Consider the following 26433-nt stretch of genomic DNA (forward strand, 5'->3'; position numbering starts at 1 on the left):
GTGGCAATTAAGTCATACTCTCTGTAGAAGCTTTCATTCCTATGCTTAGTGAATGGCTGCTTCTGCCCGTCCTGTCTTGGGCTAGGGATGATGGAGAGATGAAAATTGAATGGTATTCAGCCCTGGCGATGATTTGGCCTCTTTTTCCCACTGGGTGGTATCATGGCAGCCCTGTAATCTGTATGGTGTCCTCTGATGCTAAGCAAACCCAGGAGGTGTTCAAGGTGTTCAGGAAAACTGGAGACAGCATTGCGAAGTGTCAGTTACTGCATGAAGCTGTGAACTCCAGAGAGCTACAAAAATAGCTTGCAGTGATTGAATTCCTTTTTTATTTTGTTGGTTTTGTTTGTGCCTTAGTGGTTTCCCCTTTTAGACAGAGCACATGCTTTTAAAAAATTCTAATTGTATGTTTGCTTAATGGTGTATAATTATATATCAAGTAAATATATAATTATGGAGTACTTTAAATTAATATTATTTACTTGATTGAGTTAATGATTCTGGAGCTATTTGCCTATTGTGCTAAGAATAATTTAACCAACTTTTAGCTGAGACTCATTACAGATATTGACATTTGGTGTGGGGGTGTGTGTGTGTGTGTGTGTGTGTGTGTGTGTAATAGCCAGTTTTTAAAACCTTCAAAAATATTGCTGGGGCAATAAATTTTCTATACTTTTATTCTGTTAGAGTCTGAAAAAACCCAATAAAATGGGTTCACCTGTTCCCTCCTCAAGATATGGTACATGTGGACAAATCTTATTATAAAACTAGATTGCCAAATGGGGTTCATTCCTTTATTTTTCACTCATTCATTCACTCAGCAAGTACCTGCTGAGCATCTACCATATGAGCAACACATGCACAGTGGACACTGGGGTTACAAAAATGAGTAAGTTATGGTCTCTCTTCTCATGGAGCTCGGTGTCTAGAAGGGGAGACAGATATAAGCAGTTTATTCAGTACTGCTTGACCACAAGGTGGCATTTACTGTGTTTATGTTGTGCTACTTAATTCTGACAACGATCCTACAATGCTCATTTACACTTTACACACTAGATAATTGAGGCCTGGAGAGGTTAGTAAGTTGCTTAAGGTTAATCAAGTAGTAAATGGTAAATCCAGAGTGAAAATCCAGCCTGTGGACTTAACCATGTTGCTCTACTGAAAAAAGCTGTAATAGATGAAAATAAACAGGGGCTTGAGTATAAAGATGACTAAGCGTTTCTGTGAGTATTAGAGAAATGGTTAGAGACAAGAGAGCACTTGAACTTTTTTTTGTTTGTTTTTTAAACATTTGAGTTAAATATGCATATATAATGTACCATTTTAACCATTTTAAGTGTACAGTTTAATTACATTTATATTATTTTTTCCTCCTTCAAATCCCATCCCACTCCCCTTCCTGGCCTCTGTTAACTACTAATCTATGTTTATCTTCATGAGATCCACATTTTTAAGTTTCTGCATATGAGTAAAAAACATGCAATATTTCTCTTTCTGTGCTTGGGTTATTTCACTTATAATGACCTCCAGTTCCATCCCTGTTGCTGCAAATGACAGGATTTCATTCTTTTTTATGTGAATAATATTTCATTGTGTATGTATACCACATTTTATTTATCCATTCATCCATTGGCAGGCACTTAGGTTGATTCCATATTTTGGCTATTGTGAATAGTGCTGCAGTAAACATGGGAGTGCAGCTTTATCTTCGATATATTGATTTCCTTTCTTTTGGATATATACCCAGTAGTGGAATTGCTGGGTCATATGGAACCTTCATACTGTTCTCCAGAGTGATTGTACTAATTTACATTCCCACCAACAGTGTATAAGAGTTCCCTTTCCTCCACATTTTCACCAGTATCTGGTATTACCTGCCTTTTTGATACAAACTATTTTAACTGAAGTGAGATGACACTATTGTGATTTTGATTTACATTTCTCTGATTGGTGATGTTGGACATTTTTTCATACAACTGTGTGCCATCTATGTCTTCTTTTGAAGATCTGTTAATTCTGTTCAACTCTTTTGCCCAGTTTTATTAATTTCTTGTCAAATGAATAGTTCACAAGTATTTCCTGCCATTCAGTGGGTTGTCTTTTCACTTCATTGATTGTTTTCTTTGCTTTGCAGAAGCTTTTTAGCTTCATATAGTCCCGACTGTGTATTTTTGCTTTGGTTGCCTGTGCTTTTGAGGTCTTCCACAAGAAATTTTTGTCCAGATCAATGTCCTGGAACATTTCTCTAATGTTTTCTTCTAGTCGTTTTATATTTTCAGGTTTTGGATTCAAGTTTTTAATACATTTTGATTTGATTTTTGTATATAGTGAGAGATATAGGTCTATTTTCATTTTTCTGCATATAGTTACCCACTTTTCCCAGCAGCATCTATGGAAAAGACTGTCCTCTCCCCACTGCAAGTTCTTGGCATCTTTGTCAAAGATGAATTGGTGGTAAATGTGTGGATTTATATCTGGGTTCTCTATTTTGTTCCATTAGTTCATGTGCTTGTTTTTATGCTAGTACCATGCTGTCTTGGTTATGGTAGCTTTATAATAAACTTTAAAGTCAGATAATGTGATGCCTCTTACTTTGTTCTGTTTGCTCAGGGTGGCTTTGGCTATTTGGAGTCTTTTGTGGTTCCATATACATTTTAGTTTTTTTTTTTTTTTAATTTCTGTGAAGGATGTCACCGGTATTTTGATAGAGATTGCATTGGATCTGTATATTGCTTTGGGTAGTATTGCCATTTTAACAATATTATTTCTTCTAATCCATGAGCATGGAATACCTTTTCTTTTTTTGTGTCCTATTCTATTTCTTCCATCAGAGTTTTATAGTTCTTCTTGTGTAGATCTTTCACTTTTTTGGTTAGATTGATTCCCAGGTATTTTATATTTTTTTGTAGCTATTGGAAATGGCATTGGTTTCTTGATTTCTTTTTCGGATTGTTGGCTGTTAGCACATATGGATGCTGTTGATTTACGCATGTTGGTTTTGTATTCTGCAACTTTACTGAATTCATTTGCTAGTTCCAACAGTTTTTTTGGTGGTGTTTAGGTTTTTCTAGCCATAAGATCATGTTGAGTTTGAACAAGGGTAATCTGACTTCTTCCTTTCCAATTTAGATGTCCTTTTTTTCTTTTTTTGCCTAATTGCTCTGGCCAGGACTTTCAGTATTATGTTGAATAATAGTGGTAAAAGCAGGTATCCTTGTCATGCTCCATTCTTTAGAGGAAAGGCCTTCAATTTTCCCCCATTCAGTACGATGTTAGCCATGGATTTGTCATAGATGACCATTATTATTTTGAGGTATGTTCCTTCTATATCTATTTTCATGAGGATTTTTTTTTTTTTTTTTTGAGACGGAGTTTTGCTCTGTCACCCAGGCTGGAGTGCAGTGGTGCGATCTTGACTCACTGCAACCTCCGCCTCCTGGATTCAAGCAGTTCTCCTGCCTCAGCCTCCCAAGTAGCTGGGATTACAGGCACCTGCCACCATGCCCGGCTAAGTTTTGTATTTTTGGTAGAGACAGGGGTTTCACCATGTTGGGCAGGTTGGTCTCAAACTCATGACCTCAAGTAATCTGCCTATCTCACCTCCCAAAGTGCTAGTATTATAGGCGTGAGCTGCCACGCCTGGCCTCATGAGGATTTTTATCATAAAGGGATGTTGAATTTTATCATATACTTTTTCAGCATCTATTGAAATAATCATATATTTTTTGTTCTTGATTATATTAATGTGGTATATAACATTTATTGATTTGCATATATTGAGCCATCGTTTTACCCATGAAGTGAAACTTGTTTTTTTTTTTTTGGAGACCGAGTCTTGCTCTGTCACCCAGGCTGGAGTGCAGTCGTGCAATCTCGGCTCACTGCAAGCTCCGCCTCCCAGGTTCATGCCATTCTCCTGCCTCAGCCTCCTGAGTAACTGGGACTACAGGCGCCCGCCACCATGCCCGGCTAATTTTTTTGTATTTTTAGTAGAGTCGGGCTTTCACCATGTTAGCCAGGATGGTCTAGACCTCCTGACCTCGTAATCCGCCCGCCTCGGCCTCCCAAAGTGCTGGGATTACAGACTTAAGCCACCATGCCCGGCCATGAAGTGAATCTTTATTGATAATGATGAACGATCTATTTAATGTGTTGTTGCATTTGGTTTGCAAGTATTTGTTTGAGGATTTTTGTATCTGTGTTCTTCAGTGATACTGGCCTGTAGTTTTCTTTTTTTGTTGTATCCTTCTCTAGTTTTAGTGTCAGGCAATGCTGGCCTTGTAGAATGAGTTCAAAAGTATTTCTTCTTCCAGTTTTTAAAAAAATAGTTTGAGTAGGATTAGTATTAGTTATTTTTAAAATATTTGGTAGAATTCAGCAGTGAATCCATCAGGCCCTGGGCCTTTCTTTGATAGGAGAATTTTTATTACAGCCTCAATCTCATTACTTGTTACTGGTTTGTTGAGGTTTTCTATTTCTTCATGGTTCAATCTTGGTAGGTTGTATGTGTCCAGGCATTTATCCATTTCTTCTAAGTTTTCTGATTTGTTGGTATATAGTTGTTCATAGTTGCCATCTCTTATGAGTCTTTGTATTTCTGAGGTCTCAGTTGTTATGTCTCCTTCATTCCTGGTTTTATTTATTTGGGTCTTCTCTCTCTTTTTCTTAGCTTACCTAGAGGTTTATTGATTTTGTGTATTGTTTCAAAAAAACAACTTTTTATGTTGTCTATCTTTTTTCTTTTTAGTTTTAATTTTCTTAATTTTTGCTCTGGTCTTTATCATTTCTTTCCTTCTATTAATTTTGGCTTTAGTTTGTTCTTCCTTTTCTAGTTCCTTGAGATGTATTGTTAGGTTGTTAATTTGAAGTCTTTCTACTTTTTTGATATCAGTGTTTATTGCTATAAACTTTCCTCTTAGTACTTCTTTTGCTGTATCCCATATGTTTTTGTATATTTCTATTTTAATTTGTTTCAAGAAATTTTTAAATTTATTTCCTAATTTCTTCATTGACTCATTGGTTCTTCAGCAGCTTGTTTAATTTCCATGTGTTTTTGTATTTTCCAAGGTTCCTTTTGTTATTTAGTTGTAAAGTTTTATTCCACTGTAGTCAGAGAAGATGCTTGGTATGATTTCTATTTTATTTATTTATTTATTTTGAGATGAAGTCTCGCACTGTTGCCTGGGCTAGAGTGCAATGGCGTGATCTCGGCTCACTGCAACCTCCCCCTCCCAGGTTCAAGTGATTCTCCTGCCTCAGCCTCCCGAGTAGCTGGGATTACAGATGCCTGGCACCACGCCCAGCTAATTTTTTGTATTTTTAGTAGAGACAGAGTTTCACTATGTTGGCCAGGCTGTTCTTGAACTCCTGACCTTGTGATCTGCCTGCCTCGGCCTCCCAAAGTGTTGAGATTACAGGCATGAGCCACCGCACCCGGCCAATTTCTATGTTTGTGAATTTGTGCAGACTCGTTTTGTGGACTATGGTCTATTCTAGAAAACGTTCCATGTGCTAATGAAAAGAATATAAATTCTGCAGCAGTTAGGTAAAATATTCAGTAAATGTCAGTAAGGCCTATTGGATCTTGAACGTGGGTTTTAAAAGATGAATTGGAGTTTACCAAGGAAAGAAAATACATTGCAGACAGAAAGGAGCTTGTACAAATATACATTTTATGATTCCTCTGACAGCAAAATGTATCTTCCCAGTTATTCTGTATTTTTAGTCAGTAAGTCATTTCCATTCCTTGAAAACAGACACATCAATGGGGAATATATATGTGGGTAAAGATTAGACCAGAAACAGCCCTGAATCATGTTGGGTAAAAGGGCAAGCCATTATAAAGTTTAAATTGACAGAGGCCAGTACTAGATCACCCTGGACTGTTTGGGAGCTATGCCAAAAATTTCAAATACTTTGTTTAATAAACCATACTTGTCCCTCCCAAAGGTATATGAAAGTGGGTAACCTGGAAGTCTCCTGCCATTGCCCCACAGTCATCTTATAGAAAAAAGTTACACATTAACCAAAAAGAATGGGCTTTCTTGGCAGCCCCAGAGAGAGAAACTCAATGTGTTTGCTTTTAGATGTCAGCTCTACCAAGAGCATAGATAATTTCCCAGTCATATTTTGATTATTTATTATCTGGTTACCAGAAAAGGGCTAATCAAACACATTCCTCCTGCCTCCCTTTCCCATGGTCAAATAGAAGGAATTTGAGACATTTGGGATTGCAGAGCACATTCTGACATCATCTGTATGAAGCCTCTTCTTTCTCCAGAATTCTTTGTCTCAGGAAATAGCACTTCTTGTGTCCTTCTATCCAGCCATTCAAGCTGGAAACCTGGAGTTCAGGCTTAACTCTTTCCTCTCCCTCCCCTGACACACTCTTCAGTACACCTCTCCACATGCACACACTGCCACCATGTATCACCTGTCTTATGTCCAGGTGTCCCACCACCTCTCTATCTCCTGAGTCCCTCAAGTATGTTTGTACCCCACTGCCACTCAGCTAGCCTTAGCCACCATCATCCCTTATTGATACTCCTCACCAACCTCCTGACTGGGCTCCCTACCTTTAAGCTCTTGTTATCCATTTCTATTCTCCATACTGGAGCCTGAAAGATCTTTGGAAATGTAGATCTGAGAGTTGATCTCCTTAAATATTCTCCCAGCTCCTTAAAAAGACTGTATGATCTGGCCCTTCAGTCTATACTCTCACCATGGAGGACTTCATTTTTCTTCAAATATGGCCCATCCTGACTGCAGCGCTTTGCATTGGCTGTTACCTGATAAAATAATAATTGCCGACATTTATTATCACTCTGGGTGTGTCAGATACTGAGCTAAGCTCTTAAAGTACATGTTCATGTAGTATCCACAGCTGTGTGAGTTACCTAAGAGGTAATGTTCACCACATTTTATGAAGAAAGAAAGGCTTAAAGAGGTTATGAAGTTTGTCCAACTGTAAGCTTCTCCTTGTTTATTCTTAGCTAAATTAGTAAATATGTAATCAATTGGGGATCATGCCTTAACACTATTTTGAGGCAAATGGTAATGTCAACCAGTGTGCTGTTGTAACATGATGATTTATATTCAGAAGATCTGGGCTGCAGTGCTGGCACTGAGCAGCACTGTGACTCTGGATAACCTCTGAGAGTCAGTTTTCTCATCTGCAAAATGGGGATTATATTAATACCTGTCTTAGATGATTGTTGCATGGATCAGAGCCAAGCAGTGTTCCTGTAACTTAGTTGATGATCCATAATGTGTGAAAAAATATGCATGTTAAGTGAATGAAAATGCCAAGGGTTTCCCCTGTAAGTTGTGTCCTTTGATTAAAAGAGAAAAAAAAAAAAAAAGATCCATACACAAGCCTGCCTTTGGCTCACTCTGTAGCACTTTTCATGTTTTCACGAGAGCTGGGATAAATCAGAGATGGTGCAGGACTTATAACCCTATCATTAAACATTTGTGGGAAGGTCAAAACATTTTATGCTTAACAGAAATGAAATTCTATGTAACCTCACAGAATCGAAAAAATCCAAGTATGTGCTTGAAATGGTCTAGTTTAATTTAAAATGTGTTTCAAAATGTGTTTTCATACCTTTACTGAAACAGAATTCTTTAATTTAAAAAATTGCTGTGTTAAACACCCTCTTCTTCATGTATTTGGACCCTGTTCCCACTGTTCCTGCCTGTATTAAGAGAGGATGTGGTATCACTTCCAGAAGATGTTGTTTGGTGTGATACCTGCTTATGAAGAGGAAGTTGCTGGAGGAATTAATTTCCTTTTGCTGTGTTCCCTTAGGTCTCAGAATGCAGTTGGCCCATTAGGCAGGCTCCCAGTCTGCATAACCTTTTTGCTGTGTGTCGGAATATGTATAACTGGCTACTGCAGAATCCCAAAAATGTCTGTGTTGTTCACTGCTTGGTGAGTAACCTTTTGTTGTTGGTGGTGATGGTTTGGTTTGGTTAAATATGGATGAGCCTATACACAATGGTAGACAGATAACATTTGAGTTCAATAGGATTTATTGAGCCCATATTTAGGAATTAGATAATGTGAGAGTTGTAAAAATAAGGAAGGGATTTATTATTCTGGACTTAAAGCTTGACTACCAGTGGGAAAGGCAGATGTATACACAACTCACATAGTGTAGGGACTCTAGAATGTGCTAAATATTATAAAGGAGGTAGAAACAGGAATGATGTGTACACAGCTAAAAATGCCATTGACTTTTGTGTAAATAAAGTTAACATTAACATATTGGCATATTTATTTTTTCTTCCTGTTTGTGTTTGAATGAAAATAAAAGAAAAAAGATACCTATGTCCTTGTGAGAAATCACATAGATTGACCGTCTTTGAGAGCATTCCCACTGGGACTAATGATTTTTCTGACCATCGACTTCCTAGAGTTCCTTTTCCTAACTCTTCTCAGAACTCTTGCCTGTCCTTTACAACTCAACTTTCAGTAAAATCCTTCTGACTTTTGAGTATTTTCACAATGCAGACATTCCCATTATATCTAAATGTCTTCTGTGACTTTTAATACCGTATGTCATAATAAGCTCTTCTCCTACATATTTTCCCACTAGACTATTGTAATCTTGCAGGAGGGAACCATGCCTTTTTTTAAACTGTTGTACTCCAGGCATAAAAGGCTTCAGTAAGTGACTGAATACACAAATGGAATCTGAGCATTAATGCTGGAAATTTCATTGCTTCTATAAACTTCAGTATGTATGTTTTGCTATAGTATTACTTGATGATTCCCCACCCCCTGTCTTTTCTTGAGAGCCAGTTGGCTAAAACAGGAAAGAAACAGGAAAGAAAGTTGAAGAACATTTTTTCTTTCTTTTTGCTTGAAATCTCCAAACTCTTGGCAATAAAGGAAAAACACTTGGTGTTTGTAAGAATTTAATGTTGAAGACCAAAGGATTTTCCTTTCCAAGGCACAGCAGATGGTGCAACAGAACAGATTACTTTTAGGGACTAAGCAGCCTTAAGCACCTTGGTGATTTTCTCTTCACTCAAGAATTTTCTCTAAGTTCAGAGAGCCTACATCTGACAGCTTGATGGAGGAAAGATGACTCAACAGAGACCAGAAACTCCCGGTTCCAGTGATTCTTCATAAAGAATAAAAACCCAATGAAGAAGAAAAAAGAAGAGGCAAACAAAAGATTATGGTTCTACAGGGGTGCTCAATAAACTCGCTCGAAAAGGATATGCATATGTTGAAATCAATACCATGTCTTTGGGAGATGGACTTGAAGCTGGGGGAGGAAACTTTTTTTCTTTTCTTTTCTTTTTTTTTTTTTTTTTTTAAAGACGGAGTCTCGCTCTATCGTCAGGCTGGAGTGCAGTAGCACAATCTCGGCTCACTGCAACCTCCACTTCCCGGGTTCGAGTGATTCTCCTGCCTCAGCCTCCCAAGTAGCTGGGACTACAGGCACGCGTCACCACACCCATCTAATTTTTGTATTTTTAGTAGAGATAGTTTTCACCATGTTGGCCAGGATGGTCTCTATCTCTTGACCTCGTGATCCACCTGCCTTGGCCTCCCAAAGTGCTGGGATTACAGGAGTGAGCCACCACGCCCAGCCTCTTATTTTTATCTTAATATACTACTGGTTGTTTTATTAGAAATAATAAGCATAGCTGAGCATAGTGGCTCATGCCTGTAATTCCAGCACTTTGGGAGACCGAGGTGGGTGGATCACTTGAGGTCAGGAGTTTGAGATCAGCCTGGCCAACATGGTGAAACCCCATCTCTACCAGCCAGGTGTGGTGCTATGTGCCTGTAATCCCAGCTACTCGGGAGGCTGAGGCAGGAGAATCGCTTGAACCTGGGAGGTGGAGGTTGCAGTGGACCAAGATAGTGTCATTGCACTCCAGTCTGGGCAACAGAGTAGGATCCTCTCTCAAAATAATAATAATAATAGTGATAATAATAATAATAGTAGTATAGTCTTTTAGTAGAAACAAAAACTTTTTAAAAGACTTGCATCACAGGGAAAAAGAGAGGCTACATATCCAAGAGTCATGGATCTGTGAAAAGAGTGTCAGGAAGGCTAAATTCTGAAAATAAATCAGATTAAGAAAAATATCCTTTGTTTAAAACTGTGTTTGCAATAAGGACAACAACAAATTCTTGAGGCACGTGGTATAATCTTAACTCCTTTATTCTGTTTTCTTTATCAGAGGGAACAAATGTCAAACTAGGAAGGATGTAACAATGATACTTAAGACAAAGCTGATAGGTAGCAAGATAGTACGAGAGCCTCACAATCCTTCAAATTAATTCACTCTCAAGGCTTAAATTATGTGACACAATGCCAAAAGCACTTGGAGAAGCAATTGTGGATTTCATTTGTAATATGAAGAAACAGGAAGGAGAGGTGCCAGGCAAATGAAGAGAGGAGATTTTTTCCCAAAATATGGAAGGAGGTTGATCCTGGAAAGTTATAGGCTTGTGAACCTGATGGTAATTCAAGGCACAATTCTGAGAAAGTTTTGCACAGATGATTTTAAACTCTTAGCAAAAGGGAAGTCTTCATTGGTTCATTATGAGCACATATAAAACCAACTGAACACTTCACATGACTAATAGACTAGTTGAGATAGTTTATTGGAGTCCTGCAAGATATTTCTTATTTTGTTATAGTCAAGATGGAGAAATTTGGCTAGGTTGTTACATATTTAGTTGAGTTGAGGTTGAATATCTGCTTCCAAAGGTAGGTGATTAATGGATCACCTTTCTCCTGGGAGAAGGTTTTATTTAGTTATTATTTTAATCAACACCTTTGATGAAGATGTGGAAATTCAGCTTATCAATTTTCTTAGAATTATAAAGGTCACATAATGGATTTGGATTTTTAAAGTTCTTGTAAGTTGGTCACTTAACAAAAACTAACAACCTGAAATTAAATACAAGATGAATGTAAAGTCCTGAATTCTGGTTTTAAAAGATTAAACATATTTGCACATTACCTTAACAGATCATCTGGAAAAAAATCTAGGGGTTTTAGTGAATAGAGAGAATAATAAAAGCTTATGTTGTTACTTAACCTGCATTTATACTAGTTTGGCCTGGGGTTATGTTAATACAAGCATAGTGTCCAGAATAAAGAAGATGATATTTCTTCTCTAGTCTGGTCAGAATATATCTCATATCTTGCATTTCACATCTGGGCAGCACATTTAAGGTTGTCATTTTAAAACTTGAATTTGTTTAGAAGAAATGTGCTAAATGACGACATCTCTTAAAATGGAATATCAAATGAGGAAGAATAGAAGGGATTGAGTTCGTTTTAAAAGGGAAATAGAAGCATTGATGAAAAGGGAGAGTATTTCAGATATGTGAAGGACTGCCATAGGGAGAAAGGAATAGGTTTATTTTTTGGTCTCACAAAAGGATGAGGGTCACTGAGTGGAAGCTATGGAGGAATGGAATTCAGCTCAACATATTCAATATAAGGAAGAGCTCTGTAAACTGGAATGGGCTACTTCAAGTAGAAGTAATCTCCCTGTCACTTAAAGTGTTCTAGAAGAGGCTAGGCCACCATCTGTCAGGGATGTTACTGAATTTTGTCTTAATTAGCTTGAGCTGCCATCAAATATACCATAGGCCAGGTGGCTTAAACAACAGAAATGTAGTTCTGGAGGTTGGAAAGTCCAAGATCAAGGTGACTGCAGTTCTTTTCTTTCTTTTTTTCTCTTTTAAGAGATGGCGTTTCACCACGTTGCCTAGGCTGGTCTCGACCTCCTGAGCTCAGGCAATCTGCCCGCCTTGGCCTCCCAAAGTGCTGGGATTACTGACATGAGCCACTGTGCCCAAAGTGCCTGCGTTTCTAATGTCTGGTGAGGGCCTGCTTCTGGGGTGGCAGATGGCTGTCTTCTTGTATCTTCACGTGGCCAAAAGCAGAGGGAGATGACAGCAAGCTCTTTTATCTCTTCTTATAAGGGCACATTTCCCATTCATGAGAGCTCCACTCTCCCTACCTAATTACCTCCCCAAAGTCCTACCTCCTAATACCATCACATTGGGGTTAGGATTTCAGCATATGAATTCTGGGGCATACAGACATTTAGTCCATAACAGATTTATTTCTACATTGAATGAAGTTGAATCTGGTGAAGGTTCTTTATTTTATATGAATCTAGGAACATATTTTGCATGAGATACATATATGCCATATCCCAACAAACAGCATTTACCTAACCTGTGAGCTCTTTACTTCCAGTCCTAAACCAAGAGACTTCAACTATTAATTATGATGCTAACAAGTCCAAAGTTACTTTGAAGTTTATATTATTTTTCAGTAAATATATACAAATCAAGTGTATTTTGCTGGGCTTCTCAGATTAGAGTCAATTTTATTCTAAGGATAGGTCTTTCCTTGCTGCTTTGATTTAAAAAGCTGAAACAAATTTTGGTTTTCAAGTAAATAATTTTTAAATGAAAAGCACCCACAGTTAAGAGGATTTCTCCTCTATCTCTCTCTTAATTGCAAATTCTGCCATTCTCATTGGAGAATCGCTGATTTGATCATGTTCATAATGAATTTATGCATTTTCTTTGACAGGATGGACGGGCGGCATCATCAATTCTGGTTGGTGCTATGTTCATTTTCTGTAATCTCTACTCTACTCCTGGCCCAGCCATTCGATTGCTATATGCCAAGCGACCAGGAATTGGACTTTCACCATCCCATAGGAGGTAAAGTAAGCTAGATGCTGGGTAGGCACAGATGTGGTCTAATTGGTGTCATGTACTGTTTTAAATCTGCCTTATAAATCCTTTCATAAGTTTCTTTTACTTTATCTTTGTGTTAGTCCATTTTCATATTGCTATGAAGAACTACTTGAGACTGGGTAATTTATAAAGAAAAAGAGGTTTAATGGATTCACAGTTCCACATGGCTGGGGAGGCCTCACAATCATGGCGGAAGGCAAAGGAGGAGCAAAGGCACATCTTACATGGCGGCAGGCAAGAGAGCGTGTGCAGGGGAACTGCCCTTTATAAAACCATCAGATCTTGTGAGACTTATTCACTGTCATGAGAACAGCATGGGAAAACCTGCCTCCGTGATTCAATTACCTCCCACCGGATCCCTCCCACAACATGTGGGGATTATGGGAGCTACAATTCAAGATGAGATTTGGATGGGGACACAGTTACACTACATCAATCTGGCATTATCCTGAACTATGGAAAAATGGAATTGGATTAGGATATTGGATTGTCATTCAGTTTGTAAGCCCCCATATGAAAATTTATGATGTTAAAATTAGAAGCAAACTTTAAAGAATACTTATGTCCAACTTCCCTCATTTTACAGGTTGAGGAAACTGTGTCTCAAGACAGGTTGTGATTTGCCTCAGGTCTAATGCCCAATGGACATAGCCAGAACAACATTCCTCATCCCAAGCTCTAAGACCAGTCCCTTTTTGTTTTATTATACGGGTCTTTATTGAAAAACAGCAGTAGCTGGTTATACTTATCACTGGTGATCCTCCTGTGGGGAACATGATTAACAAAGGGAAATGCAAAAATACACAGAGCATTTTAAAATTCACTTTTTCTTGTAACTCTGATATAGAAATAAAATAGATTACAAAAGATAATCTGAAAAATGGAATAAAAAAGAAAACGTTTTTAGATAACATTCATTTTTCTTTCCTTTAATCACAATTTCTTCATTTTTAAAAAAAATTGCGTCTCTAACTTTTTGGATTAAAAGTGCTTCTGATGATAAAATTCTAAAATTTATCCAAATCCGAATTTTAGCTGATAAATTAGATCTACTAGATAAAATAGGAATAGATGTTCAAATATTGAAGTACTATAAAACTCCCATAAGCTTTTTGATTTAATAAATACCCTATTATCAGTTCATTGGGGAAGTACAGCAATCTCAGTAGACAAAATCTTTCCTAAATTATTGGTCGCATTATCTTTTGCTAGTTAATGTTTAATAAATTAATAGAATGGGTCGGGTGCGGTGGCTTATGCCTGTAATCCCAACACTTTGGGAGGTCAAGTGGGGTGGATCACGAGGTCAGGAGATCGAGAACATCCTGGCCAACATGGCAAAACCCCGTCTCTACTAAAAATACAAAAATTAGCTGGGCGTGGTGGCGGGTACCTGTGGTCCCAGCTACTAGAGAGGCTGAGGCAGGAGAATGGTGTGAACCCAGGAGGCAGAGCTTGCAGTGAGCTGAGATCATGCCAATGCACTGCAGCCTAGGTGACAGAGTGAGACTCCATCTCAAAAAAAAAAAAAGGAAATTAATAGAATAAATTTTTATTATAACAATAATTTGCAAGAAGAATCTTCATAGCAAATATTGATTGCTTGCTCCTCCTGGTGTGATGGGCCCCAACAGAGCCAATCTTCTGTTTCAGATACCTGGGCTATATGTGTGACCTACTTGCAGACAAGCCCTACTGCCCTCACTTCAAACCTCTCACAATTAAGTCGATCACTGTCAGTCCAATACCCTTTTTCAACAAACAGAGGAATGGATGTCGCCCTTACTGTGATGTACTCATTGGAGAAACCAAAATATATTCAACTTGCACAGATTTTGAACGAATGAAGTAAGTCATGATACTTTACTTCTTCCTGTGTACTTCTCAATTCTTGTGTAAATGAGCAGGAATGAGTTGAATCATATTCTTCTTGCAAGACTATATCATTGTGAAATAGCTGATATATAAAAAATGTTCAACATCAGTGGTAATCCTAGAAAAGTACAAATAAATCAGGGGATGCCATGACCCCTTTTCAAATCAAATGGTGATATAGGCTAACGGACTAGCATGAGCTATATAGAGGATTAAGACAGTGGAGGGGAACACAGGACACCTGCTCATTGAAGGAGGAGATGGCCTTGATGGGATTAGGTGAGGGTAATGGAAGAATTACCGATGAATGAGGTTTCTAAGTGAGCAACTAGGTAGATGGTGATGTAATTAAAGAAGTTATAGAATCCATAAGAGACAGCAGGTGCCAGTGGATGGTCATAGGGGATGTGGCGGGAAGGGAATGGGTGGTAATATAAAATGAAATTAGTTTGGAATAGATTGAATTTGAGGATTGGCATCCAAGACTTTCACAGAGCATGACATTTCTGTTTGTATCCTGATCTCCAGTGGATTTTTTGTTCCCTTTATCTCTGCTTTTACTATTAATTTAAAGTTAAGAAAAGGCAAATACATGGGGGCTAGATGCATTTGAGGAAAATGAAATCTGCAAAGCAGGCATGGGCAATTGCAGTCCAGATGGGATGCAGAGAGGGGGCCTGGCATTAGACCAGCACCATCCCACTGCACAACCAGTTGGCACTGGCTGCACTCCTGTTTTTTGCTCAAGATAGTAAATAGTTTCTGGGTCCAGGCCTGGGCAAACAGGCCTCTAGGCCAGAGCCACAGAGGACTATACCTGTGTCTGTGTGATTGTACCTGATTGGACTCTCTTTCAATGTATATTTTGGTCTGTGTTTACAGAGAATATCGTGTCCAAGATGGAAAAATCTTCATTCCCTTGAACATCACTGTGCAAGGAGATGTGGTCGTTTCCATGTATCACTTGAGGTCAACCATTGGGAGCCGGCTACAGGCTAAGGTATGGTTTTAGGAAGAATCATGGCATAAGCTCATCTGAGTCTTCAATAGGAGTATTTCTGAATCTTTTCTCCCCATCACTTTGGGCTCGAGTGACTTATAGTTTTAGAATGAGAAAGAGTCTTTAAAGATTGCTTAGCTCATCTCCTTCATCTTACAGGGGAAGAACTGAGACTTAGAGAGGTTATGACTTGCTCAAAGTCCTTGGCATGATGTCTGTGCCAGAGGGTGGCAGCCCTGGAACTCTTAGCAACCCATGCTCTTTAGAAGCCTGTGCTTTTCTTATAGTGCTCCATTTGGATCAGTGTAAGGGAAGACATTTCTACTGAGGATGTGGAATTAGGGATTGTATTTTTTCAGTTTTAGAAATTGAGATAAAACTACATAACATAGAAGTCACCCTTTTAAAGTATACAATGCAGTTGTTCTTAGTATATTCAAAAGGCTGTGCAAACATCACTACTATCTAATTCCAGAACATTTTCATCACCCACAAAAGATACCCTGTACCTACTAGCAGTCACTTCCTATTCCCTCTCCTCCATCTCCTGGCAACCACTGATCTACTTTCTGTCTCTATGGGTTTGTCTATTTGGGACATTTTATATAATGGAATCATATAGTACGTGGCCTTTTGAGGCTTCCTTCTCTCACTTAGCATAATGTTTTTGAAGCTGATCATGTTATAGCATGTGTCAGTACTTCATTATTTTATATGGCCAAATATTATTCCATTGTAATGTCACGATTTATTAATCTCAGTTGATAATCTCAGTTAATAATCATCAGTTGGTGAACATTTGGGATATTGCCATTTTTTTGCTAATAGGAATAATGTGACAAGTAACTGTGTTTTGATTCATCACATATTGGTTAAGTGAGTGCTTTGTGCCAGCCATTGTTGAGGTTTTTAGGATTGACAAGAGTGAGATTATGTCTCTGCCTTTAAGGGACTCACTTTCGCAAGGGAAATCCATACAAGTAGGAATATGCATGATACCGTATTAGAGGGAGGATGAGGTGTTATAATGGGAGCAGTTTGTTTTAGCCAGCAGTGGCCTAGAAAGGCTACAGAGAGAATATGAACTTTCAAGACATGCCTTAAAGGATGAGTTCATTGGGTTGGAACAGGGCATCCTGGATAGAAGGAATGCAATGAGTCAAAATATGCCCATGTGCAAGAACATAGTACTTAGCAGATGAGAAAATGGTTTGCTGAGGCAGAGTTCAAGGAGAGGAGAGGCTGGAAATGAAGCTGAGCCTATTCTAACTGGGGCGGTCATTTAATATCTATAGTAAACACAAATTCAGATATTGAAACAGTTGAAGGTACATGGCTCCCAAAAATCTAATCTTTTGATCAGAGTCCCTTTTCGCTGATTGATTGTAACGTGCTGCTCTCATGTATTTTTAGGTGACCAACACGCAGATATTCCAGCTTCAGTTTCACACTGGATTCATACCACTGGACACAACAGTTTTAAAATTCACCAAGTAAGGACTGGTTGGGCCAAAATTCTGTTTGAATCAAAGTAACTGTAAAGTGCTGAGGCTCCATAGCACTAGGCTGTAGCATCCCCTGGAATCCTGTGCTGCTAGACTACTGAGTGTCACTCAGTAGCACAGAGAGGCTGTGGGCATTCCAAAGCTTTCAGTTGGATATGATTTCTCTTCAGAAGTACAAAGGGACCAAAGACTTCAAATAGAAAGGTCTAAAATTCTATGTGAGGGAATAAGGGTAAACAAAGCGGGACAAAGTATCACTACTTTTGATCCTTTGCATCTGTGTATCCCCTTGTGTTTTCCAGTGGGGATGGCAGTTTAATCAGTGGTATGATATCAGCAATGACGCATCAGAATAGATGCCCTGCCATAGCACTGAAGTAGGCTTCTGGAGGACCTTTCTGCAACGACATTAACCTATCTCATAGTGTGGTCTAGGTGAACTCAGGTGTGGGGGTGGCTAAAGCTAGGGTGGAGTTGCTGGGGCCAGGATAGGAGTAGATGTTTAAGGGCTCAGGACAGTGGCTGTGGGCCTATTGCACTATTTTAATAATGGATTTTGCCATGCCAGTCACATCAGCCCTGCTTTCTAGAATGCTTTTACATGCAGTAGCATCCAAATTTGTTGAGCAGGCATTCTCCTCTTTTCTCTAGATTAGGAAACTGAAGCTCAGAAAAGTAAAGTAACTTATCTGGTTATGATTGAGTCTTATTTAGAAATGAGTCTTAGATTTAACCTAAGAGTCAACCTAAGACAACTTCTGTGCCAAATATCATACCAATTCCATTGTTTTTCACTGAACTTATCTTTTTTAAATCCCTATTTAGGCCTGAGTTAGATGCATGCGATGTACCAGAAAAATATCCTCAGCTATTTCAGGTGACACTGGATGTAGAACTACAGCCCCATGACAAAGTAATAGACTTAACTCCTCCGTGGGAACATTACTGCACAAAAGATGTCAATCCCAGCATCCTCTTCTCTTCTCACCAGGAACATCAAGATACGCTGGCCTTAGGAGGTATGAGTCACCTGATGATTTTGTTTTTCAGGATGAACATCTCTGTTATTTATTTCCTGTGTCTCATTGATGCTACATGGTCTTTTTGTCTTTCAGGGCAGGCTCCAATAGATATCCCGCCAGACAACCCCAGGCATTACGGACAAAGTGGTTTCTTTGCCTCTCTCTGTTGGCAAGGTATTTACAAGTGTTTCTTTAAGTCACATGGTTTGATGATTATGTATTTCTTCTGTAAAGATGTTGGCCCTAGAAGCAAACTAAAGTAAATCAGCACTTAGAGGTTATTTAAGCAAGGCACATGGACTCCCACCTGTAAGCCCAGCACTTTGGAAAGCCAGAACAGGAAGACCAGGAGTTCAAGACCAGCCCAGGCAATATAGCGAGACCCTATATCTACAAAAAATTTAAAAAATTAGGTGGGAGTGGTGGCAAATGCCTGTAGTCCTAGCTATATCAGAGGCTGAGGTAGGAAGACTGCTTGAGCCCAGGAGTTCAAGGTTGCAGTGAGCTATGATTGCACCACTGTACTGTATTCTAGGTGACAGAGCAAGACTCCATCTCTAAAAAAAGTTTTTTTAATTAAAAAAATTTAAAAAATTTTTTTTTTTATTTTAAATTTTTTATTTTAAATTTTTTTTTTAAATCATTCAAGTTTACATCCTTCCAATTCATTTCCTGTTCAAATCAGGCAGCTTCCCTACTTTCAACTCAATAGATGCTCTTAGACTGATGCAAAAGGTCATTTTAAACTGAATTCTCCCTTCTCTATCTATGCTGTGTTTTTGGTCACATCTTTTCTGGACTAACAAATAAGTGTGATTTTTTTATGGTCTCCCTTTAGATTGCTGCCTCTGTAATGAGATTAACATAGGATTCTATCTTCTGCTCTCAACTAAATATTATAAAAATATAAAAATCAGCATTTCCCTCGGAAGCCTTAACCACTAGCAGGGCAGAACTGAGCTTACCCTGCTGCACAGAAAGCATACACTTGGTCTATATATCTCTGCTCTTGCTTTAACAACCATACCAAAAATAAGGACTTGATTACTGTGTTCTTTTCTCTCAAACCTGGAGATATTTTCAGAATCTTTCTCAATATAAAACTTCCAACTGCTGCCAGCAGTAGCCTGACATTGGCATCCTAACCAATACCCATTGGCCGTCCTTGCTTTAGAGCTGGCTGGGATTAACTGTGAGATTCAGTGTAGACGTGGGTAGTCAGGGTTTGGGTATGAAAGGGGTAGGAAACTGGCTGTGGTGATGGTCTATCTGAAATTCTCCTGATTGACCTTCCTCTGATGTGTGAATGTAAGACAATATTCCTATTGCCTGCAGGTTTCAGTTTGATGAAAAAGGTGTTCATAAAATTCCTTTGAATTGAAAGACTTACTTTCAGAATTTTCTTTTGAGAAATGGAACTAGCAAATCCTCAAATTTGGAGAACCCAGTGGTATCTGGACAGTAGGTAGATTTCTCATCCCCTGTGGACTTTTCTTACCTCTTATTTTCCTCACAGTGAGGGCTTTTAATATAGCTTCACTCTTAACCTCTCCACTGTCATTTTAGTAAATAATTTAGAGATAATTCCTGTAGGCTCTGAAATAGGCTTTAGCATAGATGCACAGTCTCTTGTCTGAACCTCTCAGAGCCAGGTATGTTTAGGAATGCAGAATTTTTTGGATTTTAGAAGGGTGATATGGTACATAAACTGATATAACTCGACATCCCATGTGATATCTCAGACAATAACCTATAATCAAACATATTAATATTTCTGCAGTGGAACATGTAAATAATAGCCTTAAGTGAGATAAGTGAAGGCTATAAGTATCTTCATATTCATTCCTGTCAGTTTTCCACCAATTGAATTCATGCCAAACTTAGGAAAGCCTTGCCCTTTTCATAGCTTATTACATTTTAGAATTTGGAATAAAGGATGTGGATCCATACTTGATTTGGAATGTGGGTCTATCTGGCATTAAATATCAAATTTTTGTGGGAAGATCTGTCTCAGGGAGGGCTTGGAAAGTCACTCCTTCCCCAGAGGAGGCCTCTTTCCTGCTGCTCATTTTGTGCTGAAAGTACCCCTTTCAAGCTGGTATAGGAACCTTTCACAGCAGAGCCCTTCTTTTCACTTTTTAAATGTGTGGTTCACTTCTGCTCCAGACTGTTGGAAAAAGGATTTGCTTTTGGCTACAGCACACATGAGAAGTAAAGACAGTAAGAAGTGTCAGCAAAGGACTAGCAGATAATGGTTTGTACCCCCGCCACCACCTCCCCCACCAAAGCACCTAACGTAGTGTCTGAAAAAAAAATCAGCACTTAGGTACTACTTACTATTGATTGGAGTGATTTATAATATCATCTCATATATTTCTCACAGTAGCCTGTGAGTTAGGTACTGTTTATTTATTTAGACACAGTTTCACTCTATAGCCCAGCCTGGAGTACAATGGCATGATCTTGGCTCGTTGCAACCTCTGCCTCCCAGGTTCAAGCGATTCTTATGCCTCAGCCTCCCGAATATCTGGGATTACAGGCACATGCCACGATGTACAGCGAATTTTTGTATTATTAGTAGAGATGGGGTTTCACCATGTTGGTCAAGCTGGTTTCAAACTCCTTACCTCAAGTGATCCTATGTCAACCTCCTAAAGTGCTGGGATTATAGGCGTGAGCCACCATGCCCGGCCATTAGGTACAATTTGTTATCCCCACTTTGCTGAGGAGGAAATCAAGGCACAGAGAAGTAAAGTAAATTGCCCAGTGTCATAGAGCCAGTGAGTAGTGGAACTGAGATTCAGTCCCAGGCTGGCTCCAGAGTTCCTGCTCCTTATCCCTATACTCTGCTTCCTCTCAGATGCTCAACAAGTGGTATTTGAATATAATGTGAAATACATCAAGTGTTCCACTGGTTGGGGTCTGAAAGCACTGTTTGCTCAGGGCTGAATCCTCTGTCTTTCTGGAATTATATACATATAACAAAAACCAACAATGCTATGGTCAACAACTAATCTCTCACAGTATACTGGCCTTCCTCAGATCAGAAATCAGAGAAGTCATTCTGTGAGGAGGACCACGCTGCCCTAGTGAACCAGGAAAGTGAGCAGTCAGACGATGAACTTCTGACACTTTCTAGTCCGCATGGCAATGCCAATGGTGACAAGCCTCATGGAGTCAAGAAGCCCAGCAAAAAGCAGCAGGAGCCAGCAGCCCCTCCACCCCCTGAGGATGTGGACCTTTTGGGCCTGGAAGGGTCTGCAGTGAGTAACAGCTTCTCTCCACCAGTGGCTCCTCCCACCAATTCTGAACTACTGAGTGACCTGTTTGGGGGTGGAGGTGCAGCTGGTCCCACCCAGGCCGGACAGTCAGGAGTGGAAGATGTGTTTCATCCTAGTGGACCTGCGTCTACCCAGTCAACACCACGCCGCTCTGCCACCTCCACCTCTGCGTCTCCAACCCTAAGAGTGGGAGAAGGTAATTTTTTCTATGTTGCACTGTGCCTCTCAGATTTGAATTCTAATCTTTGGCCAAAGAGGTGGAAATGAACTTTCCTAATAAGATAGACTTTTTTGATTTCACTGAAAGTCCTTTAGATGTCTGTATCTTTATTTAAATAGAAAGCATAAGAGAAAATAGAAATATTGTCCATTTGGGTAGCACACTAAGGTAGCGTAAGAGTGGACGTTTGAGCTTCACACTCTTACTTCTCATTTTCTTTGTTTAGCACTTCAACCCCTGAGCTGCATTAGTTATGTCTGCTTAAACATATTGATTGATGAATTATTGTTGATAAAATTAGGTAGTATTTATGAGGTATTTACTATTTGCCATACATGGAATTTAATACTAAAAATGATTTAATTCTCATAGAAACCCAATAAGCAGTGCTAATTTTATCCTCATTTTATAGTTGAGGAAATGGAAGCATAGAATTAAATCAGTAGCATAGGTTTATATGACTAATAATTGATAAGTACAGCTCCTGAAGAACCAACTCAAACCAGCTACCCCTTGGTCCTGTCACCATTAACCAAGATGACTTCACATTAGGAAGGGTAAAGAGAAATGTCTCAACTCTTCAGGCCTATAGTATCCTACAGGAACATTTTTCCCCCAAGCATGTCCTTCCCAGAAGGCCGTGGGCTGGTCTTGACTTGTGATAGTTCAGCTGGAGGCATCCTTCATGAGTGTGGGTCTCGGAATTACAGAGTATTGGTATTGAGGCTCAAGCTCCGATGTTAGTTATTGGTGGAGCCAGGATGTGAACTCAGGTGCCCTGAATCCTATGCCAAGGCTATTTCCTCTGTACTTCACTTCCTTCCCTACAGTTTTAACTTGCCAAAGTGAAAAAAAACTCTGTCAGGAAAACAGTTTCCAAGATCCAAGATAGCACAGTACTCGATGATTGCATTTTAAGACTATGTACCTGGTGTGACTCTCACGATTTCATTCATCATAGTTTCAGGCAGCTAGTGGCATTCCAGTACCAGAACGGGCCTTAGACATCAGTTAATTATGTGCCTCATGTTATAGACAATGAAACTGAGGCTTAGATGTATTGATTGACCTGTCTGAGGATACCCACTGGATTAGTGGCATACCCAGGTCTAGAATGCAAATATTCTATCCCCCTAGAGGAAGTAGAAAGAACACCAAATCTAGAGTTAAAGACCTGGATTTGAATCCCAGGACTAACACTTAACTATCTGTGTAACATTAGTGAAAAATCTTCTCAGTTGTAAAATGGGGATCATACTTACATATTAGCATTGTTGCAAAGACTAAATTTTGAGCTCTTGTCTTGTGGTATTGGGCAGTTTTAGCTATTGGAGAGTGCCCCTAGTTTAACATAAATTGATATTTTAAATGTACTAAGTATGGTAAGAAGGGATGAGGCTAGTTAACAAATAAATCCTGCTCTTAAAACCGAGGTAGGATATATGGCTTAATATGTTTTCAGCTAAGACTTCATTGGCATAATGCTCTCCTAACATCTGCTGGGCAGCAGATTAGCCTTCTGTAGCAGCAATGGTATCAACTGTGGTTCATCCAGCAGATAAGTCCAGACTACTCCTTTGTCCACAAAGATAGGAAATTCTTGGAGTCCACTGTTAGCCCTGCATGAGGTGACAATTCTTTGGCATTTAGTGAGTGAACTCATGGGACAAAAAAATATATTTTCCCATTGTTTTCTAGGTGCCACCTTTGATCCATTTGGAGCACCTTCCAAACCATCAGGTCAGGATTTGCTGGGTTCTTTTCTGAACACATCCAGTGCTTCCAGTGACCCGTTCCTCCAGCCCACAAGAAGTCCTTCGCCCACAGTACATGGTAAGGAAATATTTTATATTGTATTCAGTGGAACATAGTTTTCTGCAAGATGTCAGTAAATGCTCATATATAAAAGCACCCTGGGGGTGCTTTTTATGGTAAAAGCTTCCTCACACATCTCTGTTTTTGAAATTAACAACTCACCTTAACATATCAAAAGCTCTGGGCTGTCTTACAGGACAGAAACCTGCTAAAGTTTGTTTAGCTCTGCTTTCCTGTTTGACTATGGTATCCTTTTTTGCATTAGAGCTAGCTGGACAGAATCATAAATGACCCTTGATTGTAAGACATATAATTATTTTATTTACCAATAAGAAAGAAAACACTGCCACTATGAGATGACTGGAAGATACTTCTTGGTTAGAGAAATCTTTGAAATGTGAAATGTGGAAAAATATGTCCTCAATCAATAAAATATGTTAGTAGTCCACAAAATTGGTATTCCAAAGAACAAAGTTTGGGATATGGTAGCCTCTAGTTACGTGTGGCTGTTGATGACTCGAAATGTGGGTGATCTGATTTGAGATGCACTCCAAGTATAAAATATATACCAGATTTCAAAACTTAGTACATAAAAAGCATGTGAAGCATCTGATCAATATTTTTATATTGATCATTTATTAACATAATATTTTGAACATACTGGGTTAAACTATATTATTAAAAATAATTTCAATAGTGTCTTTTTACTTTTTAAAACGTGACTGCTAGGAAATATAAAATTACATATGTGGCCCAAATTATATTTCTATGTTAGAGACTTAGGTTGTATAGAAAGAATAATAATCACATCCATTTATAAAAGTGGGTCACTTAGGTAACATTGATTAAAACCAGAGCTCTGCAGTGAGGGATAAATAGCTTTGAGCCAGGGAGTTGTAGCTCATTCCTGATGTTGAAGTCTAGTGAACATTATTGGCCACAACCTAGAAAGTGATGTATTGTTGAAGGCATCCTGAGCTTGCTTGGAGAATGCAGTCCAGTTATCAGTTGACTTCGGGAAACCGTGCCAATACAAAAGGAAGATGACTTTTGCAACACTGGTGAAACTGAAACTTGACTAAAAAAGAGTCCAGGAGCAACTTTTATGGTTCATTTCCAACTAGTCTTTAATCTCAAACTATTTGAAGTGTGTCCACAGGACGATATGCAAGGAATTCCCCTCTCACCTATGAGTCATGCTCGCTTGAGAGAGTCTCCTGATTGGATGTTGACTATCTGTAGGAGAAAAGATGCAGGAATGTAGAGTAGAGTTGGTTTTGCTCAGTCATTTAAAATGTTAAGTCATGTCATTGCTCTGCTCAAAATGCCTCCCCATTTCACTCAGCATGAAAACCGAAGTCCTTGAAATGGCCTGTGTAGGCTCTGCATGCTCTAGCATCCTAGTGCCTGTGACCTCATTTCCTATTCTCCCCCACTTTGCTCTCTGCATTCCAGCTCTACTGGCCTCTTTGCTGTTGCACTGGCTGTTTCCTCTGCCTCATACCCTTCCCCAGGCATCTCCGTGGCTAAGTCCCTCACTTCCTTCGAGTCTTTGCTCAAATGTCCCCTTCTCAATGGAGTCTATTCTGATTCTTCCATTTCAAATCACAACTCATCTCCCAACCCTACTCTACATTCCCCTTTCTGTTTTACTTAGTAACTTCCAGTATACGCAGTAATTAACTTATGTGTGACTTTTTTTTTTTTTTTTTTTTGGTCATCTATCTGTCTCCATTAGAACATGAATTCCACAAAGGCAGGGAATTTTGTTTTGTTCCCTAATACATCCGTAGTGCCTAAAAGAAGTACTGGCGGCCGGGCGCCGTGGCTCACGCCTGTAATCCCAGCACTTTGGGAGGCCAAGGCGGGCAAATCACGAGGTCAGGAGATAGAAACCATCCCGGCTAACACGGTGAAACCCTGTCTCTACTAAAAACACAAAAAATTAGCCGGGCGTGGTGGCAGGCGCCTGTAGTCCCAGCTACTCGGGAGGCTGAGGCAGGAGAAAGGCATGAACCCGGGAGGCGGAGCTTGCAGTGAGCCGAGATCGTGCCACCGCACTCCAGCCTGGGCGACAGAGCGAGACTCCATCTCAAAAAAAAAAAAAAAAAGAAAGAAAAAAAAAGAAAAAAGAAAAAAGAAAAAAGAAGTACTGGCACATGGTAGGTGCTATCTTTCCAATATTAAATGTAAAATAAATTAACTCATCTTTTCTCATCCAAGTTTCTTTGATGCACAGTGATAGTGTCTATAAGGCTATACATTTTCCTGATTTTAATACTTTGAAATTATTGTTTTAATAAGAGTACTACCCTTTGTGTCCCATGAACATGGGTGTTCATACTTGGCAGCTTGGCAGTTTTGGATCTAGTTTTCTGTTTCTGATGAGCTCATTAGAACATGATGTTTATCACCCAGTTTAGGCCAGTTAGCACTCCTTTGTTTTGTGGTTACATTTCTCATTTTGGCCTGTATTGTGCTAGCGAGTGGAAAGAATTTTCTCCTCTCCTTGTTGGGAAAGCAATGATCATTTCACTGTTACTGAATCAATTCACCATCTTCATATAAGATGGAATATAGGTGACACTCAGATGTCTGCTTTAGGAGGTCAGATTGACCACCTCCAAATCCTCAGGGTACTTCCCCCGGGTTTCTACAAAGCATTGCAAATCTCTTGTGAAAATTAAAAGAAAAATACTACCTTTGGGCTCAACAAATATTTATTGAACATCTATTCTGAAGAGAATAATCACTTGGGACATGGTGTTGGAAGAACAAATAAATAATCATAATAAAAGGCAAAATAGAGACTAAAATATTAGATAATTATCTTTTTTAAAAAATATATTCCTGTCTCTCTAACAGACCTTAAGTTTCTTGAGGATAGATAATGCATCTTTTAGTCTCTGTCCCTTGGTGTGGTGCCTTGCATGTGGTAGGTAGTCATAAGGG

General features: G+C 39.1%; 1 protein-coding gene across 7 annotated transcripts in view; it reads left to right on the forward strand.

The window, feature by feature from the left end:
- Window positions 1-26433, forward strand: part of DNAJC6 (DnaJ heat shock protein family (Hsp40) member C6) — a 157937-nt gene that overhangs the window by 113810 nt on the left and 17694 nt on the right. For all 7 annotated transcript variants that reach the window (XM_021942527.2, XM_021942539.2, XM_021942529.2 and 4 more), the window contains 9 exons: window positions 7814-7936; window positions 12594-12727; window positions 14417-14611; window positions 15521-15638; window positions 17052-17131; window positions 17969-18162; window positions 18259-18339; window positions 21208-21642; window positions 23365-23499. In XM_021942527.2, the coding sequence (XP_021798219.2) occupies window positions 7814-7936; window positions 12594-12727; window positions 14417-14611; window positions 15521-15638; window positions 17052-17131; window positions 17969-18162; window positions 18259-18339; window positions 21208-21642; window positions 23365-23499 (1495 nt within the window). The remainder of the gene's footprint in view (window positions 1-7813; window positions 7937-12593; window positions 12728-14416; window positions 14612-15520; window positions 15639-17051; window positions 17132-17968; window positions 18163-18258; window positions 18340-21207; window positions 21643-23364; window positions 23500-26433) is intronic.

This window comes from Papio anubis, chromosome 1 (genome assembly GCF_008728515.1).
Source record: "Papio anubis isolate 15944 chromosome 1, Panubis1.0, whole genome shotgun sequence".
Lineage (NCBI taxonomy): Eukaryota > Metazoa > Chordata > Mammalia > Primates > Cercopithecidae > Papio > Papio anubis.